This window comes from Tachyglossus aculeatus, chromosome 22 (assembly GCF_015852505.1).
Source record: "Tachyglossus aculeatus isolate mTacAcu1 chromosome 22, mTacAcu1.pri, whole genome shotgun sequence".
NCBI lineage: Eukaryota > Metazoa > Chordata > Mammalia > Monotremata > Tachyglossidae > Tachyglossus > Tachyglossus aculeatus.
The window spans coordinates 57,615,571-57,632,195 of NC_052087.1; the positions used below are offsets into that span (position 1 = coordinate 57,615,571).

General features: G+C 47.2%; 1 protein-coding gene across 1 annotated transcript in view; it reads right to left on the reverse strand.

Annotated features, from left to right (window-relative positions):
• CARS1 (cysteinyl-tRNA synthetase 1) overlaps positions 1 to 16,625 on the reverse strand; it is a 77,138-nt gene that overhangs the window by 8,390 nt on the left and 52,123 nt on the right. Inside the window, exons 15-19 of the mRNA XM_038764258.1 lie at positions 12,640 to 12,829; positions 9,514 to 9,582; positions 6,771 to 6,852; positions 3,768 to 3,848; positions 1,697 to 1,764 (exon numbers count right to left, since the gene is read on the reverse strand). Of these exons, the coding sequence (XP_038620186.1) occupies positions 1,697 to 1,764; positions 3,768 to 3,848; positions 6,771 to 6,852; positions 9,514 to 9,582; positions 12,640 to 12,829 (490 nt within the window). The remainder of the gene's footprint in view (positions 1 to 1,696; positions 1,765 to 3,767; positions 3,849 to 6,770; positions 6,853 to 9,513; positions 9,583 to 12,639; positions 12,830 to 16,625) is intronic.

Sequence of the window (16,625 nt, forward strand, 5' to 3'; positions counted from 1 at the left end):
TAGTCCAGTGCTCTGCACACCGTAAGCGCTCAATAAATATGATTGAATGAATGAATATTTATTACTCTATTTTACTTGTACATAGTTATTCTATTCATTTTGTTCATAGGTTTTGTTTTGTTCTCTGTCTCCCCCTTCTAGACTGTGAACCCACTGTTGGGGAGGGACCGTCTCTATATGTTGCCAACTTGGACTTCCCAAGTGCTTAGTCCAGTGCTCTGCACACAGTAAGCGCTCAATAAATACGATTGAATGAATGAATATTTATTACTTTATTTTACTTGTACATATTTATTCTATTCATTTTGTTCATAGGTTTTGTTTTGTGGTCTGTCTCCCCCTTCTAGACTGTGAACCTGCTGTTGGGAAGGGACCATCTCTATATGTTGCCAACTTGGACTTCCCAAGCGCTTAGTCCAGTGCTCTGCACACCGTAAGCACTCAATAAATATGACTGAATGAATGAATATTTATTACTCTATTTTACTTGTACATATTCTATTCATTTTGTTAATATGTTTTGTTTTGTCGTCTGTCTCCCCCTTCTAGACTGTGAACCCGCTGTTGGGGAGGGACCGTCTCTAGATGTTGCCAACTTGGACTTCCCAAGCGCTGAGTCCAGTGCTCTGCACACCGTAAGCGCTCAATAAATACGATTGAATGAATGAATATTTATTACTCTATTTTACTTGTACACAGTTATTCTATTCAATTTGTTCATAGGTTTTGTTTTGTTGTCTGTCTCCCCCTTCTAGACTGTGAACCCGCTGTTGGGGAGGGACTGTCTCTATATGTTGCCAACTTGGACTTCCCAAGCGCTTAGTCCAGTGCTCTGCACACCGTAAGCGCTCAATAAATATGATTGAATGAATGAATATTTATTACTCTATTTTACTTGTACATAGTTATTCTATTCATTTTGTTCATAGGTTTTGTTTTGTTCTCTGTCTCCCCCTTCTAGACTGTGAACCCGCTGTTGGGGAGGGACCGTCTCTAGATGTTGCCAACTTGGACTTCCCAAGCGCTGAGTCCAGTGCTCTGCACACCGTAAGCGCTCAATAAATACGATTGAATGAATGAATATTTATTACTCTATTTTACTTGTACACAGTTATTCTATTCATTTTGTTCATAGGTTTTGTTTTGTTCTCTGTCTCCCCCTTCTAGACTGTGAACCCGCTGCTGGGGAGGGACTGTCTCTATATGTTGCCAACTTGGACTTCCCAAGCGCTTAGTCCAGTGCTCTGCACACCGTAAGCGCTCAATAAATACGATTGAATGAATGAATATTGATTACTCTATTTTACTTGTACATATTTATTCTATTCATTTTGTTCATAGGTTTTGTTTTGTTGTCTGTCTCCCCCTTCTAAACCGTGAACCCACTGTTGGGGAGGGACCGTCTCTATATGTTGCCAACTTGGACTTCCCAAGCGCTTAGTCCAGTGCTCTGCACACCGTAAGCACTCAATAAATACGACTGAATGAATGAATGAATGAATTTGGGCCATCCCAGCTGAGGGGAACGGGAACTGGAGAATAATACTAATGATGGTGGCATTTATTAAGCGCTTACTACGTGCCAAGCACCGTTCGAAGCGCTGGGGAGGTCACGAGGTGATCAGGTTGCCCCCCGGGGATGCCCGTGGCGGGGGTGGGAGGAAAGGGAAGGAGGAGGGGAGAGGGGGCGGCCCACCTTTTTCTTCTCTTCTCTCTCGCGGAGTAAGGTGACACGGTCCACCAGTTTGACGACAGTGGGAAGCCCTGGAGCACAGGAGGGTGGTGGGAGGACGCCCATCCCCACCCCTCCCTCCGTGCCCGCCCGGCGGGGTCTACGGCCTACGATGCCCGCTTCCTCCCGCCGCGATGCCCAGGGCTGTGGTCAACTCTCCTACTCCGCCGCCGCCCGGGTCCCAATCAATCAATCAGTCGTATTTATTGAGCGCTTACTGTGTGCAGAGCACTGGACTAAGCGCTTGGGAAATCCAAGTTGGCAACATATAGAGACGATCCCTACCCAACAGCGGGCTCACAGTCTAGGAGGGGGAGACGGAGAACAAAACCAAACATACTAACAAAATAAAATAAATAGAATAGATAGGTACAAGTAAAATAAATAAGAAGCCCCCGCTCTGGGCCGGTGTGGCTGACGGCATTTACTAAGACTTCTAGACTGTGAGCCCACTGTTGGGTAGGGACCGTCCTCTATATGTTGCCAACTTGTACTTCCCAAGCGCCCAGTACAGTGCTCTGCACACAGTAAGCATTCAATAAATATGAATGAATGAATGACTGAATAGACTGTGAGCCCACTGTTGGGTAGGGACCGTCTCTATATGTTGCCAACTTGTCCTTCCCAAGCGCCTAGTACAGTGCTCTGCACACAGTAAGCGTTCAATAAATATGAATGAATGAATGAATGGACTGTGAAACCACTGTTGGGTAGGGACCGTCCTCTATATGTTGCCAACTTGTATTTCCCAAGCGCCTAGTACAGTGCTCTGCACACTGTAAGCGTTCAATAAATATGAATGAATGAATGAATGAATGGACTGTGAGCCCACTGTTGGGTAGGGACCATCCTCCATATGTTGCCAACTTGTATTTCCCAAGCGCCTAGTACAGTGCTCTGCACACAGTAAGCGTTCAATAAATATGAATGAATGGACTGTGAGCCCACTGTTGGGTAGGTACCGTCTCTATATGTTGCCAACTTGTCCTTCCCAAGCACCTAGTACAGTGCTCTGCACACAGTAAGCGCTCAATAAATATGAATGAATGAATGAATGAATGGACTGTGAGCCCACTGTTGGGTCGGGACCGTCTCTATATATTGCCAACTTGTACTTCCCAAGCGCTTAGTCCAGTGCTCTGCACACAGTAAGCGCTCAATAAATACGACTGAATGAACGATGGCATTTATTAAGCGCTTACTATGCGCAAAGCACTGTTCTAAGCGCTGGGGAGGTTACAAGGTGATCGGGTTGTCCCACGGAGGGCTCACAATCTTAATCCCCATTTTACAGATGAGGTAACCGAGGCACGGAGAAGTGAAGTGACTTCCCCAAAGTCACAGTGGCCAAGCTGTTCATTCAATCATATTTATTGAGCGCTTACTGTGTGCAGAGCACTGGACTAAGCGCTTGGGAAGTACGAGTTGGATTGGGGCGGCCAAGTGGAAAGCGCCCGGGCCTGTGAGGAAGAAGCTTCAATCCCGGCTCTGCCACCACCCTGCTGTGCAACCTTGGGAAAGCCACCGGACTTCTGGGCCTCGGTTTCCTCACGTGAAAAATAATAATAATGATGGCGTTTTATTAAGCGCTTACTATGTGCAAAGCACCGTTCTAAGCGCTGGGGAGGTTACCAGGTGATCCGGTTGTCCCACGGCGGGGGGGCTCACAGTCTTCATCCCCGTTTTCCAGATGAGGGAACTGAGGCCCAGAGGAGTTAAGTAACTCGCCCAGAGTCACACAACTGGCGGAGCCGGGATTTGAACCCATGACCTCCGACTCCAAAGCCCGGGCTCCCTCCCACTGAGCCACGCTGCTGCTCAGAAACAGCGTGAGCCCACTTTTGGGTAGGGACCGTCCCTAGATGTTGCCAACTTGGACTTCCCAAGCGCTTAGTCCAGCGCTCTGCACACAGGAAGCGCTCAGTAAGTACGATTGATCGATCGATCTGCTTATTTCGCATCACCGCCGGGGCCGGGCACGAGGTTTAGCGCAGCGTCGGGGCCGAAGTCCGGCGGCGCGGACGGCTAGCCCTACCTTCGTGGTCTTCCAAGCGGACGCCCAGGTCCGGGAGGACGTCGTCCCTGAGGGTGTCGCTCAGCTGGAGCACTTCTGGAACTGCCTCGGCCCAAGAGAGAGCGCGCGGGGGGTCAGTCGGGGGGCGTCTCCCCCAGGCCCTTGGCACTCCCGCCCTCATTCAATCAATCAATCAATCAATCGTATTTATTGAGCGCTTACTGTGCGCAGAGCACTGTACTAAGCGCTTGGGAAGTCCAAATTGGCAATTCAATCCTGGCCAACTTGTCCTTCCCAAGCGCTCAGTCCAGCGCTCTGCACACAGTAAGCGCTCAATAAATATGACTGAATGAATGAATGAATTGTATTTATTATTTTTGTTTGGTCATCTGTCTCCCCCTCCTAGACGGTGAGCCCGCTGTCGGGTAGGGACCGTCTCTATGTGTTGCCGACTTGGACTTCCCAAGCGCTTAGGACAGTGCTCTGCACACAGTAAGCGCTCGATAAATGCAATTGAATGAATGAATTGTATTTATTATTTTTGTTCTGTCGTCCGTCTCCCCCTTCTAGACTGTGAGCCCGCTGTTGGGTAGGGACCGTCTCTATGAGTTGCCGACTTGGACTTCCCAAGCGCTTAGTACAGTGCTCTGCACACAGTAAGTGCTCGATAAATACGATTGAATGAATGAATGAATTGTACAGTGCTCTGCACACTGTAAGTGCTCGATAAAGACGATTGAATGAAGGAATGAATGAACTGTATTTATTATTTTTGTTTGGTCGTCTGTCTCCCCCTTCTAGACAGTGAGCCCGCTGTCGGGTAGGGACCGTCTCTATGTGTTGCCGACTTGGACTTCCCAAGCGCTTAGTACAGTGCTGTGCACACAGTAAGCGCTTGATAAAGACGATTGAATGAATGAATGAATTGTACAGTGCTCTGCACACTGTAAACGCTCGATAAATGCAACTGAATGAATGAATTGTATTTATTATTTTTGTTTTGTCATCTGTCTCCCCCTTCTAGACTGTAAGCCCGCTGCTGGGTAGCGACCGTCTCTATGAGTTGCCGACTTGGACTTCCCAAGCGCTTAGTCCAGTGCTCTGCACACACTAAGCGCTCAATAAATACGACTGAATGAATGAATTGTATTTATTATTTTTGTTTTGTCATCTGTCTCCCCCTTCTAGACTGTGAGCCCCCTGTTGGCTAGGGACCGTCTCTATGTGTTGCCGACTTGTAATAAGAATAATAATAATGGCATTTATTAAGTGCTTACTATGTGCCAAGCACTGTTCTAAGCGCTGAGGTAGATACAAGGTAATCGGGTTGTCCCACATGGGGCTCACAGTCTTCATCCCCATTTTACAGATGAGGTAACTGAGGCCCAGAGAAGTGAAGTGACTGGCCCAAAGTCGCACAGCTGACAATTGGTGGAGCCGGGATTTGGTTTGACTCCCAAGCCCATGCTCTTTCCATTGAGCCACGCTGCTTCTCAATATTAGTATTATTACTACAATACAACAGTGAACAGACATTTCCTGCCCCCATTGATAATTCCGGTATTTGTTAAGTACTTACTATGTGCCAAGCACTGTTCTAAGCGCTGGGGTGGATACAAAGTAATCAGGTTGTCCCGCGTGGGGCTCACAGTCTTAATCCCCACTTTACACATGAGGGAACTGAGGCCCAGAGAAGTGAAGTGACTTGCCCAAAGTCACACAGCTAAGTGGCGGGATTAGAACCCACATCCTCTGCCTCCCAAGCCTGGGCTCCTGCCACTAAGCCACTGCTTCTCAGCACTTAGAACAGTGCTTTGCACATAGTAAGCGCTTAACAAATACCATTATTATTATTGTTGTTGTTATTATTATTATTATTATTATTCTCACGAGCTTCCAGTCAGCCTGGACGGCCACTGGGACAACCGCCCGGAAGACTGTGAGCCCGCTGTTGGGTAGGGACCGTCTCTCTATGATGCCAACTTGGACTTTCTAAGCGCTTAGTACAGTGCTCTGAACATAGTAAGCGCTCAATAAATACGATTGAATGAATGAACGAAAGCAGCAGGGAAGCTGGGAGAAGACGGCGACGTCTTCTCTATTATAGTATATAGTAATATATAGTAATATAATTAGTAATATATAATATAATTAGTAATATAGTAATTAGTAATATAGTATAGTAATATAATACAAGTAATATAGTAATACAGTAATAAATATTACTCTATTCATTTATTTTGCTTGTACATATCTATTCTATTTATTTTATTTTGTTAATATGTTTGGTTTTGTTCTCTGTCTCCCCCTTCTATCAATCAATCAATCGTACTTATTGAGCGCTTACGGTGTGCAGAGCACTGTACTAAGCGCTTGGAAAGTCCAAGTTGGCAACATCTAGAGACGGTCCCTACCCAACAGCGGGCTCACAGGCTAGAAGGGGGAGACAGAGAACAAAACCAAACATATTAACAAAATAAAATAAATAGAATAGATAGGCACAAGTAAAATAAATAAATAAATAGAGTAATAAATATGTCCAAACATATATACAGGTGTATATAGACTTCTAGACTAGCCGTGTGGCTCAGTGGAAAGAGCCCGGGCTTTGGAGTCTGAGGTCACGGGTTCAAATCCCGGCTCCACCACTTATCAGCTGTGTGACCATGGGTAAGTCACTTCACTTCTCTGGGCCTCAGTGCCCTCATCTGTCAAATGGGGATGAAGACTGTGAGCCCCCCGTGGGACAACCTGATCACCTTGTTAACCTCCCCGGTGCTTAGAACAGTGCTGAGCACATAGTAAGCGCTTAATAAATGCCATTATTATTATTATTATTATTAATAATAAATACGATTGATTGATCGACGGTGACGTTTGGAGGGGAGAAATCGGGTCGAGGGGAGGGGACGGGAAAGCCGCGGTCCCAGGGAGGGCTGAGGCGGGAAAGGGAGCAGCGATTCCCTCCGGACAACGGGCAAAGACCCCCCGCCCCGGCCCACCCTCCCAGGCCTCCAGCCTCACCTCTCTGCTCCCGAGCGATCCTGCGGACGCCTTCTCGGAAATCCGACAGGACCTGCAGGTACGGCATGACGGTGGCCTCCAGCTAGGAGAGAAGCAATCCATCGAACGATCGTATTTACTGGGTGTTTATTCATTCGATCGCATTCAGCCTTCTCTCTGATCTCCCATCCTCGTGTCTCTCCCCACTTCAATCCATACTTCATGCTGCTGCCCGGATTGTCTTTGTGCAGAAACGCTCTGGGCATGTTACTCCCCTCCTCAAAAATCTCCAGTGGCTGCCAATCAATCTGCGCATCAGGCAGAAAGTCCTCACCCTGGGCTTCCAGGCTGTCCATCCATCCCCTGGCCCCCTCCTACCTCCCCTCCCTTCTGTCCTTCTCCATCCCAGCCCGCACCCTCTGATCCTCCGCCGCTAATCTCCTCCCCGTTAGGCCTCGTTCTCGCCCGTCCTGCCGTCGACCCCCGGCCCACGTCCTCCCCCGGGCCTGGAATGCCCCCAATCCCTCTGCCCATCCGCCAAGCTCGCTCTCTTCCTCCCTTCAAGGCCCTACTGAGAGCTCACCTCCTCCAGGAGGCCTTCCTACACTCAGCCCCTTCCTTCCTCTCCCCCTCGTCTCCCTCTCCATCCCCCACCATCTTACCTCCTTCCCTTCCCCACAGCACCTGTATATATGTCTATATGTTTGTACAGATTTATTACTCTATTTATTTATTTATTTTACTTGTACATATCTATTCTATTTATTTTATTTTGTTAGTATGTTTTGTTCTCTGTCTCCCCCTTCTAGACTGTGAGCCCACTGTTGGGTAGGGGCCGTCTCTATATGTTGCCAACTTGTACTTCCCAAGCGCTTAGAACAGTGCTCTGTACACAGTAAGCGCTCACTAAATACGATTGATTGATTGATTGAATGGGGATTGAGGGATATATGTGAATACATATATATATATATGAATGGGGATATATGTGTATATGTTTGTACGTATTCATTACTCTATTTATTTATTTATCTTACTTGTCCATATCTATTCTATTTATTTTATTTTGTTAGTATGTTTGGTTTTGTTCTCTGTCTCCCCCTTTTAGACTGTGAGCCCACTGTTGGGTAGGGACTGTCTCTAGATGTTGCCAACTTGGACTTCCCAAGCGCTTAGTACAGTGCTCTGCACACAGTAAGCGCTCAATAAATACCATTGATGATGATGATGATGATTCATTCATTCATTCAATCGTATTGATTGAGCGCTTACTGTGTGCAGAGCACTGGACTGAGCACTTGCACTGTACTAACTTTTGTATGTACTCCTGATGGTAACTGATCCTCGTGCCCGTCACATCCACTAAACCACCTCCACTAATTAACTCTCCCAGCGCTCAGCACAGTGCTCTGCACACAGTAAGCTGTAATACAGATTTGTACATATTTATTACTCTATTTATTTATTTATTTATCTTGTACATATCTATTCTATTTATTTTACTTTGTTGGTATGTTTGGTTTTGTTCTCCATCTCCCCCTTCTAGACTGGGAGCCCGCTGTTGGGTAGGGACCGTCTCTAGATGTTGCCAACTTGGACTTCCCAAGCGTTTAGTACAGTGCTCCGCACACAGTAAGTGCTCAATAAATACGACTGACTGAATGAATGAATGTCTCTATATGTTGCCAACTTGCACTTCCCAAGCACTTAGTACAGTGCTCTGCACACAGTAAACGCTCAATAAATACGATTGATTGACTGATTAATAATAATGGCATTTATTAAGCGCTTACTACGTGCAAAGCACTGTTCTAAGTGCTCCTTGAGGGCAGGGACCGTGTCTACTAACCACTGTAATCATAATAACAATAATGATGGCATTATTAAGCGCTTACTATGTGCAAAGCATAATAGCAATAATAATAATAATGATGATGGCATTTATTAAGCGCTTACTATGTGCAAAGCACTGTTCTAAGCGCTGGGGAGGTTACAAGGTGATCAGGTTGTCCCACGGGGGGGTCTCACAGTCTTAATCCCCATTTTCAGATGAGGGAACCGAGGCCCAGAGAAGTGAAGTGACTTGCCCAAAGTCACACAGCTGACAATTGGTGGAGCCGGAATTCGAACCCACGAGCTCTGACTCCCAAGCCCGGGCTCTTTCCACTGAGCCACGCTGCTTCGTAACTGCTTCTCAAATACCATATTATTATTTATATATATATATATATATATATATATATATATATATAAATATATATATATATATATATATATATATATATATATATATATATATATATATATATATATATATATTAATCTCTGGGCCTAGTTCCCTCATCTGTAAAATGGGGATCAATGGTGTGAGCCCCAAGTGGGACAGGGACTTGTATCCACCGCAGCGCTTAATACAGTGCCTAGCATGTAGTAAGTGCTAACAAATACCATAATTATTATTCTTCGGGCCTCAGTTCCCTCATCTCTAAAATCTAAGCGCTGGAGAGGTTATAAGGTGATCATGTTGTCCCACGGGGGGCTCACAGTCTTAATCCCCATTTTACAGATGAGGTCACTGAGGCCCAGAGAAGTGAAGCAACTTGCCCAATGTCACGCAGCTGACAATTGGTGGAGCCGGGATTTGAACCCATAACCTCTGACTCCCTATCCCGGGCTCTTCCCACTGAGCCACGCTGCTTCACTGTACTCTCCGCAGCGCTCAGTGCAGCGTTTTGCACGCCGTAGGTGTTCGGTCCATACTCACGTTTAGGCTGGGCCCGCTCCCGGCCACGGGGAAGCCGAGAACCTCCTCGCCCTCCACGGCACCGAAGACCTGGTGTTGGGGGAGACAGAAGAGGCTGCAGCGGACAGTGGGGGAGACCCTCCCCGCCAAACGATCCGGACCCCAGGGTTGTGAGCCCGCTGTTGGGTAGGGACCGTCTCTCTATGTTGCCACCTTGGACTTCCCAAGAGCTTAGTACAGTGCTCTGCACACGGTAAGCGCTCAATAAATACCATTGAATGAATGAATAAATAAATGAATGGTGAGGTGCCCGGGCTCCCTTCTGGACGACCCTGACGGAAGCCCAGGCCGGGACTGGATGCCAACGGGGGGTGCTGCCTGGACACACCTGCGCGACTGTGTCCCGGAGATCTGGGCCCCCGATTCTAATAATAATAATAATAATAATAATAATAATAATAATAATAATAATAATAATAAATAGCATTTGTTAAGCGCTTACTATGTGCCAAGAACTGTTCTAAGAGCTGGAGTAGGTACAAGATAATCAGCTGGACCCAATCCTTATAATCATAGTAATAATAATAATAGCATTTGTTAAGCGCTTACTATGTGCCAAGAACTTTTCTAAGGGCTGGAGTAGATACAAGATAATCAGCTGGACCCAATCCTTATAATCATAGTAATAATAATAATGGCACTTATTAAGCGCTTACTGTGTGCAAAGCACTGTTCTAAGCGCTGGGGAGGTTACAAGGTGATCAGGTTGTCCCACGGGGGGCTCACAGTGAGCCCACTGTTGGGTAGGGACCTATATGTTGCCAACTTGTACTTCCCAAGCGCTTAGTACAGTGCTCTGCACACAGTAAGCGCTCAATAAATATGATTGAATGAATGAATGAATCCCTATTTTCCAGATGAGGTAACTGAGGCACAGAGAAGTTAAGTGACTTGCCCAAAGTCACACAGCTGACAAATTACTCTAATTTGTACATATTTATTCTAATTATTTTATTTCGTTAATATGTTTTGTTTTGTTCTCTGTCTCCCCCTTCTAGACTGTGACTCTAGAATGACTCTAGTCATTCATTCAACCGTATTTATTGAGCGCTTACGGTGTGCAGAGCACTGGACTAAGCGCTTGGGAAGTACAAGTTGGCAACACGTAGAGATGGTCCCTACCCAACAGTGGGCTCACAGTCTAAAAGGTCCTTCCGACTCCCGGGCCCGGGCTCTATTCATTCATTCAATCGTATTTATTGAGCGCTTACTGTGTGCAGAGCACTGGACTAAGCGCTTGGGGCCGTCTCTCTATGTTGCCAACTTGTACTTCCCAAGCGCTTTGTCCAGTGCTCTGCACACAGTAAGCGCTCAATAAATACGATTGATTGATTGGGGCCTCTAGCGCGCTTACTGAGTGCAGAGCACTGTACTAAGCGCTTGGGAAGTCCAAGTTGGCAACACATAGAGACGGTCCCTACCCAACAGTGGGCTCACAGTCTTAAAGGTCCTTCTGACTCCCGGGCCCGGGCTCTATTGAGAAGCAGCGTGGCTCAGTGGAAAGAGCCTGGGCTTTGGAGTCAGAGGTCATGGGTTCGAATCCCAGCTCCGCCAATTGTCAACTGGGTGACTTTGGGCAAGTCACTTCACTTCTCTGGGCCTCAGTTCCCTCATCTGTACAACGGGGATGAAGACTGTGAGCCCCCTGTGGGACAATCAATCAATCAATCAATCATATTTATTGAGCGCTTACTGTGTGCAGAGCACTGTACTATATATATATATGTATATATATATATGTTTACATATTTATTACTCTATTTATTTATTTATTTTACTTGTACATGTCTATTCTATTTATTTTATTTTATTAATATGTTTGGTTTTGTTCTCTGTCTCCCCCTTCGAGACTGGGAGCCCACTGTTGGGTAGGGACCATCTCTATATGTCGCCAACTTGGACTTCCCAAGCGCTTAGTACAGTGCTCTGCACATAGTAAGCGCTCAATAAATACGATTGATTGATATGTGTATATATATGTTTGTACATATTTATTACTCTATTTTACTTGTACATATTTATTCTATTTATTTTGTTTTGTTAATATGTTTTGTTTTGTTCTCTGTCTCCCCCTTCTAGACTGTGAGCCCACTGTTGGGTAGGGACCGTCCCTCTATGTTGCCGACTTGGACTTCCCAAGCGCTTAGTCCAGTGCTCTGCACACAGTGAGCGCTCAATAAATACGATTGACTGAATGAACCTGATCGCCTTGCAACCTCCTCCGCGCTTAGAACAGTGCTTTGCACGTAGTAAGCGCCCCGGGCTGGCGGGAGCACACCACGACAACGCTGACCACGGTGAGGACAAACCGTATACACGTCTATACATTTGTACGTATGTATTACTCTATTCCTTTATTTATTTTACTTGTACATATCTATTCTATTTATTTTATTTTGTTAATATGTTTGGTTTTGTTGTCTGTCTCCCCCTTCTAGACCGTGAGCCCGCCGTCGGGTAGGGACCGTCTCTAGATGCTGCCCACTTGGACTTCCCAAGCGCTTAGTCCGGTGCTCTGCACACGGTAGGCGCTCAATAAATACGATTGATTGATTAATAAATGCCATTCTTACCATTATTCATTCATTCAATCGTATTTACTGAGCGCTTACCGTGTGCAGAGCTTCCCAAGCGCTTAGTCCGGCGCTCTGCACACGGTAAGCGCTCAGTAAATACGATTGATTGACTGATTGATAAATGCCGTTATTATTATTATTATTATTATTCATGCAGAGCTTCCCAAGCACTTAGTCCGGTGCTCTGCACATGGTAAGCGCTCAATAAATACGACTGATTGACTGATTGATTGATTAATAAATGCCGTTATTATTATTATTATTATTATTCATGCAGAGCTTCCCAAGCACTTAGTCCAGTGCTCTGCACACGGTAAGCGCTCAATAAATACGACTGATTGACTGATTGATTGATTGATAAATGCCATTATTATTATTATTCATTCATTCAATCGTATTTACGGAGCGCTTACCGTGTGCAGAGCGCCGGCCTAAGCGCTTGGGGCCGTTGCCACGCGGCCTCTAACGGGCCGCCGAGGCCGTCCCTCCCGGGCCCGGCCGCCGCCCGTACCTTGAGCATGTGAGTGATGTAGACGCCGACTCCCCGGAGCAGGAGGCGGTTGGGCGCCGCCCGGTCGGCCTTCTTGGCGGCCAAGTAGTAGTTGGTGTGGCTGACGAGGGCCCGCAGCTCCTCCAGGACCGCGCGCGTGTCCACGTTGTCGCACAGGGCCGCGTGCACCGCCGCCTTCCGTGCCGAGAAGCTGCCGAGGGATAACGGCCCCTCAGGGACCGGCCCCCCGTCCGCCCCTTCCCCCCCTTTCCTCCCTCCTCTTCAATCGACTAAGCGCTTACTACGTGCACAGCGCTGTTCTAAGCGCTGGAGAGGTGGTCCCATGGGAGGGCTCGCAGTCCTCACCCCCATTTTCCAGATGAGGTCACTGAGGCCCAGGGGAGTGAAGCGACTTGCCCATTATTATTATTACTAGTGGCATTTGCTGAGCGCTTACTATGTGCACAGCACTGTTCTAAGCGCTGGAGAGGTGGTCCCATGGGAGGGCTCACGGTCTTCACCCCCATTTTCCAGATGAGGTCACTGAGGCCCAGGGAAGTGAAGCGACTTGCCCATCATTATTATTGCTAGTGGCATTTGCTAAGCGCTTACTATGTGCACAGCACTCTTCTAAGCGCTGGAGAGGTTGTCCCATGGGAGGGCTCGCAGCCTTCACCCCCATTTTCCAGATGAGGTCACTGAGGCCCAGGGAAGTGAAGCGACTTGCCCATCATTATTATTGCTAGTGGCATTTGCTAAGCGCTTACTATGTGCACAGCGCTGTTCTAAGCGCTGGAGAGGTGGTCCCATGGGAGAGCTCGCAGTCTTCACCCCCATTTTCCAGGTGAGGTCACTGAGGCCCAGGGAAGTGAAGCGACTTGCCCATCATTATTATTGCTAGTGGCATTTGCTAAGCGCTTACTATGTGCACAGCACTCTTCTAAGCGCTGGAGAGGTTGTCCCATGGGAGGGCTCGCAGCCTTCACCCCCATTTTCCAGATGAGGTCACTGAGGCCCAGGGAAGTGAAGCGACTTGCCCATCATTATTATTGCTAGTGGCATTTGCTAAGCGCTTACTATGTGCAAAGCGCTGTTCTAAGCACTGGAGAGGTTGTCCCACAGTGGGGGCAGGGGGGGGAAAATGGGGATTAAAACTGTGAGCCCCCCATGGGACAACCTGATCACCTTGGAACCTCCCCAGCGCTTAGAACAGTGCTTTGCACATAGTAAGCGCTTAATAAATGCCAATATTATTATTATTATTCTTCATCCCCATTTTCCAGATGAGGTCACTGAGGCCCAGGGAAGCGAAGCAACTTGCTCATCATTATTATTACTAGTGGCATTTGCTAAGCGCTTACTACATGCACAGCACTCTTCTAAGCGCTGGAGAGGTTGCCCCATGGGAGGGCTCGCAGTCTTCATCCCCATTTTCCAGGTGAGGTCACTGAGGCCCAGGGGAGTGAAGCGACTTGCCCATTATTAATATTATGATATTATTACTAGTGGCATTTGTTAAGCACTTACTATGTGCAAAGCACTGTTCTAAGCGCTGGAGAGGTTGTCCCACGGTTGGGGGTGCTTACAGATTTCATTATTATCAATGAAATAATAATAATTTCATCATTATTATAATAATTAGATAATATCAATATTATATATTAATAATATATAATATTATTATATATAACAGTGCTCTCCAGCACTGTTCTAAGCGCTGGAGAGGTTGTCCCACGGTGGGGGGCGGGGGGCACTCACAGATTTCATTATTATCATTATTAAGTCACTTCACTTCTCTGGGCCTCAGTTACCTCATCTGGAAAATGGGGATTAAAACTGTGAGCCCCCCATGGGACAACCTGATCACCTGGTAACCTCCCCAGTGCTTAGAACAGTGCTTTGCACATAGTAAGCGCTTAATAAATGCCAATATTATTATTATTATTCATCCCCATTTTCCAGATGAGGTCACTGAGGCCCAGGGAAGTGAAGCGACTTACCCATTATTATTATTACTAGTGGCATTAGCTAAGCGCTTACTACGTGCACAGCGCTGTTCTAAGCGCTGGAGAGGTTGCCCCATGGGAGGGCTCGCAGTCTTCACCCCCATTTTCCAGATGAGGTCACTGAGGCCCAGGGGAGTGAAGCGACTTGCCCATTATTATTATTACTAGTGGCATTTGCTAAGCGCTTACTATGTGCACAGCACTGTTCTAAGCGCTGGAGAGGTGGTCCCATGGGAGGGCTCGCAGTCTTCATCCCCATTTTCCAGATGAGGTCACTGAGGCCCAGGGGAGTGGAGCGACTTGCCCATCATTATTATTACTAGTGGCATTTGCTAAGCGCTTACTATGTGCACAGCACTGTTCTAAGCGCTGGAGAGGTTGTCCCACGGTGGGGGGGGGGGGGCGCTCACAGATTTCATTATTATTATTATTATTATTAAGTCACTTCACTTCTCTGGGCCTCAGTTACCTCACCTGGAAAATGGGGATGAAGACTGTGAGCCCCCCATGGGACAACCTGATCACCTTGTAACCTCCCCAGTGCTTAGAACAGTGCTTTGCACATAGTAAGCGCTTAATAAATGCCAATATTCTTCTTCTTATTATTATTCACCCCCATTTTCCAGCTGAGGTCACTGAGGCCCAGGGAAGTGAAGTGACTTGCCCATTATTATTATTACTAGCGGTATTTGCTAAGTGCTTACTACGTGCACAGCGCTGTTCTAAGCGCTGGAGAGGTGGTCCCATGGGAGGGCTCGCAGTCTTCATCCCCATTTTCCAGATGAGGTCACTGAGGCCCAGGGGAGTGAAGCGACTTGCCCATTATTATTATTACTAGCGGCATTTGCTAAGCGCTTACTATGTGCACAGCACTGTTCTAAGCGCTGGAAAGGTGGTCCCATGGGAGGGCTCGCAGTCTTCACCCCCATTTTCCAGATGAGGTCACTGAGGCCCAGGGGAGTGAAGCGACTTGCCCATTATTATTATTACTAGTGGCATTTGTTGAGCGCTTACTATGTGCACAGCACTGTTCTAAGCGTTGGAGAGGTTGTCCCATGGGAGGGCTCGCAGTCTTCACCCCCATTTTCCAGGTGAGGTCACTGAGGCCCAGGGGAGTGAAGCGACTTGCCCATTATTATTATTACTAGTGGCATTTGCTAAGCGCTTACTATGTGCACAGCACTGTTCTAAGCGCTGGAGAGGTGGTCCCATGGGAGGGCTCGCAGCCTTCACCCCCATTTTCCAGATGAGGTCACTGAGGCCCAGGGAAGTGAAGCGACTTGCCCATCATTATTATTGCTAGTGGCATTTGCTAAGCGCTTACTACGTGCACAGCACTGTTCTAAGCGCTGGAGAGGTTGTCCCACGGTGGGGGGGGGGGGGGGGGGGGCTCACAGATTTCATTATTATTATTATTATTAAGTCACTTCACTTCTCTGGGCCTCAGTTACCTCACCTGGAAAATGGGGATGAAGACTGTGAGCCCCCCATGGGACAACCTGATCACCTTGTAACCTCCCCAGTGCTTAGAACAGTGCTTTGCACATAGTAAGCGCTTAATAAATGCCAATATTCTTATTATTATTATTATTATTCACCCCCATTTTCCAGCTGAGGTCACTGAGGCCCAGGGAAGTGAAGCGACTTGCCCATTATTATTATTACTAGCGGTATTTGCTAAGCGCTTACTATGTGCACAGCACTGTTCTAAGCGCTGGAGAGGTGGTCCCATGGGAGGGCTCGCAGTCTTCATCCCCATTTTCCAGATGAGGTCACTGAGGCCCAGGGGAGTGAAGCGACTTGCCCATTATTATTATTACTAGCGGCATTTGCTAAGCGCTTACTATGAGCACAGCACTGTTCTAAGCGCTGGAAAGGTGGTCCCATGGGAGGGCTCGCAGTCTTCACCCCCATTTTCCAGATGAGGTCACTGAGGCCCAGGGGAGTGAAGCGACTTGCCCATTATTATTATTACTAGTGGCATTTGTTGAGCGCTTACTA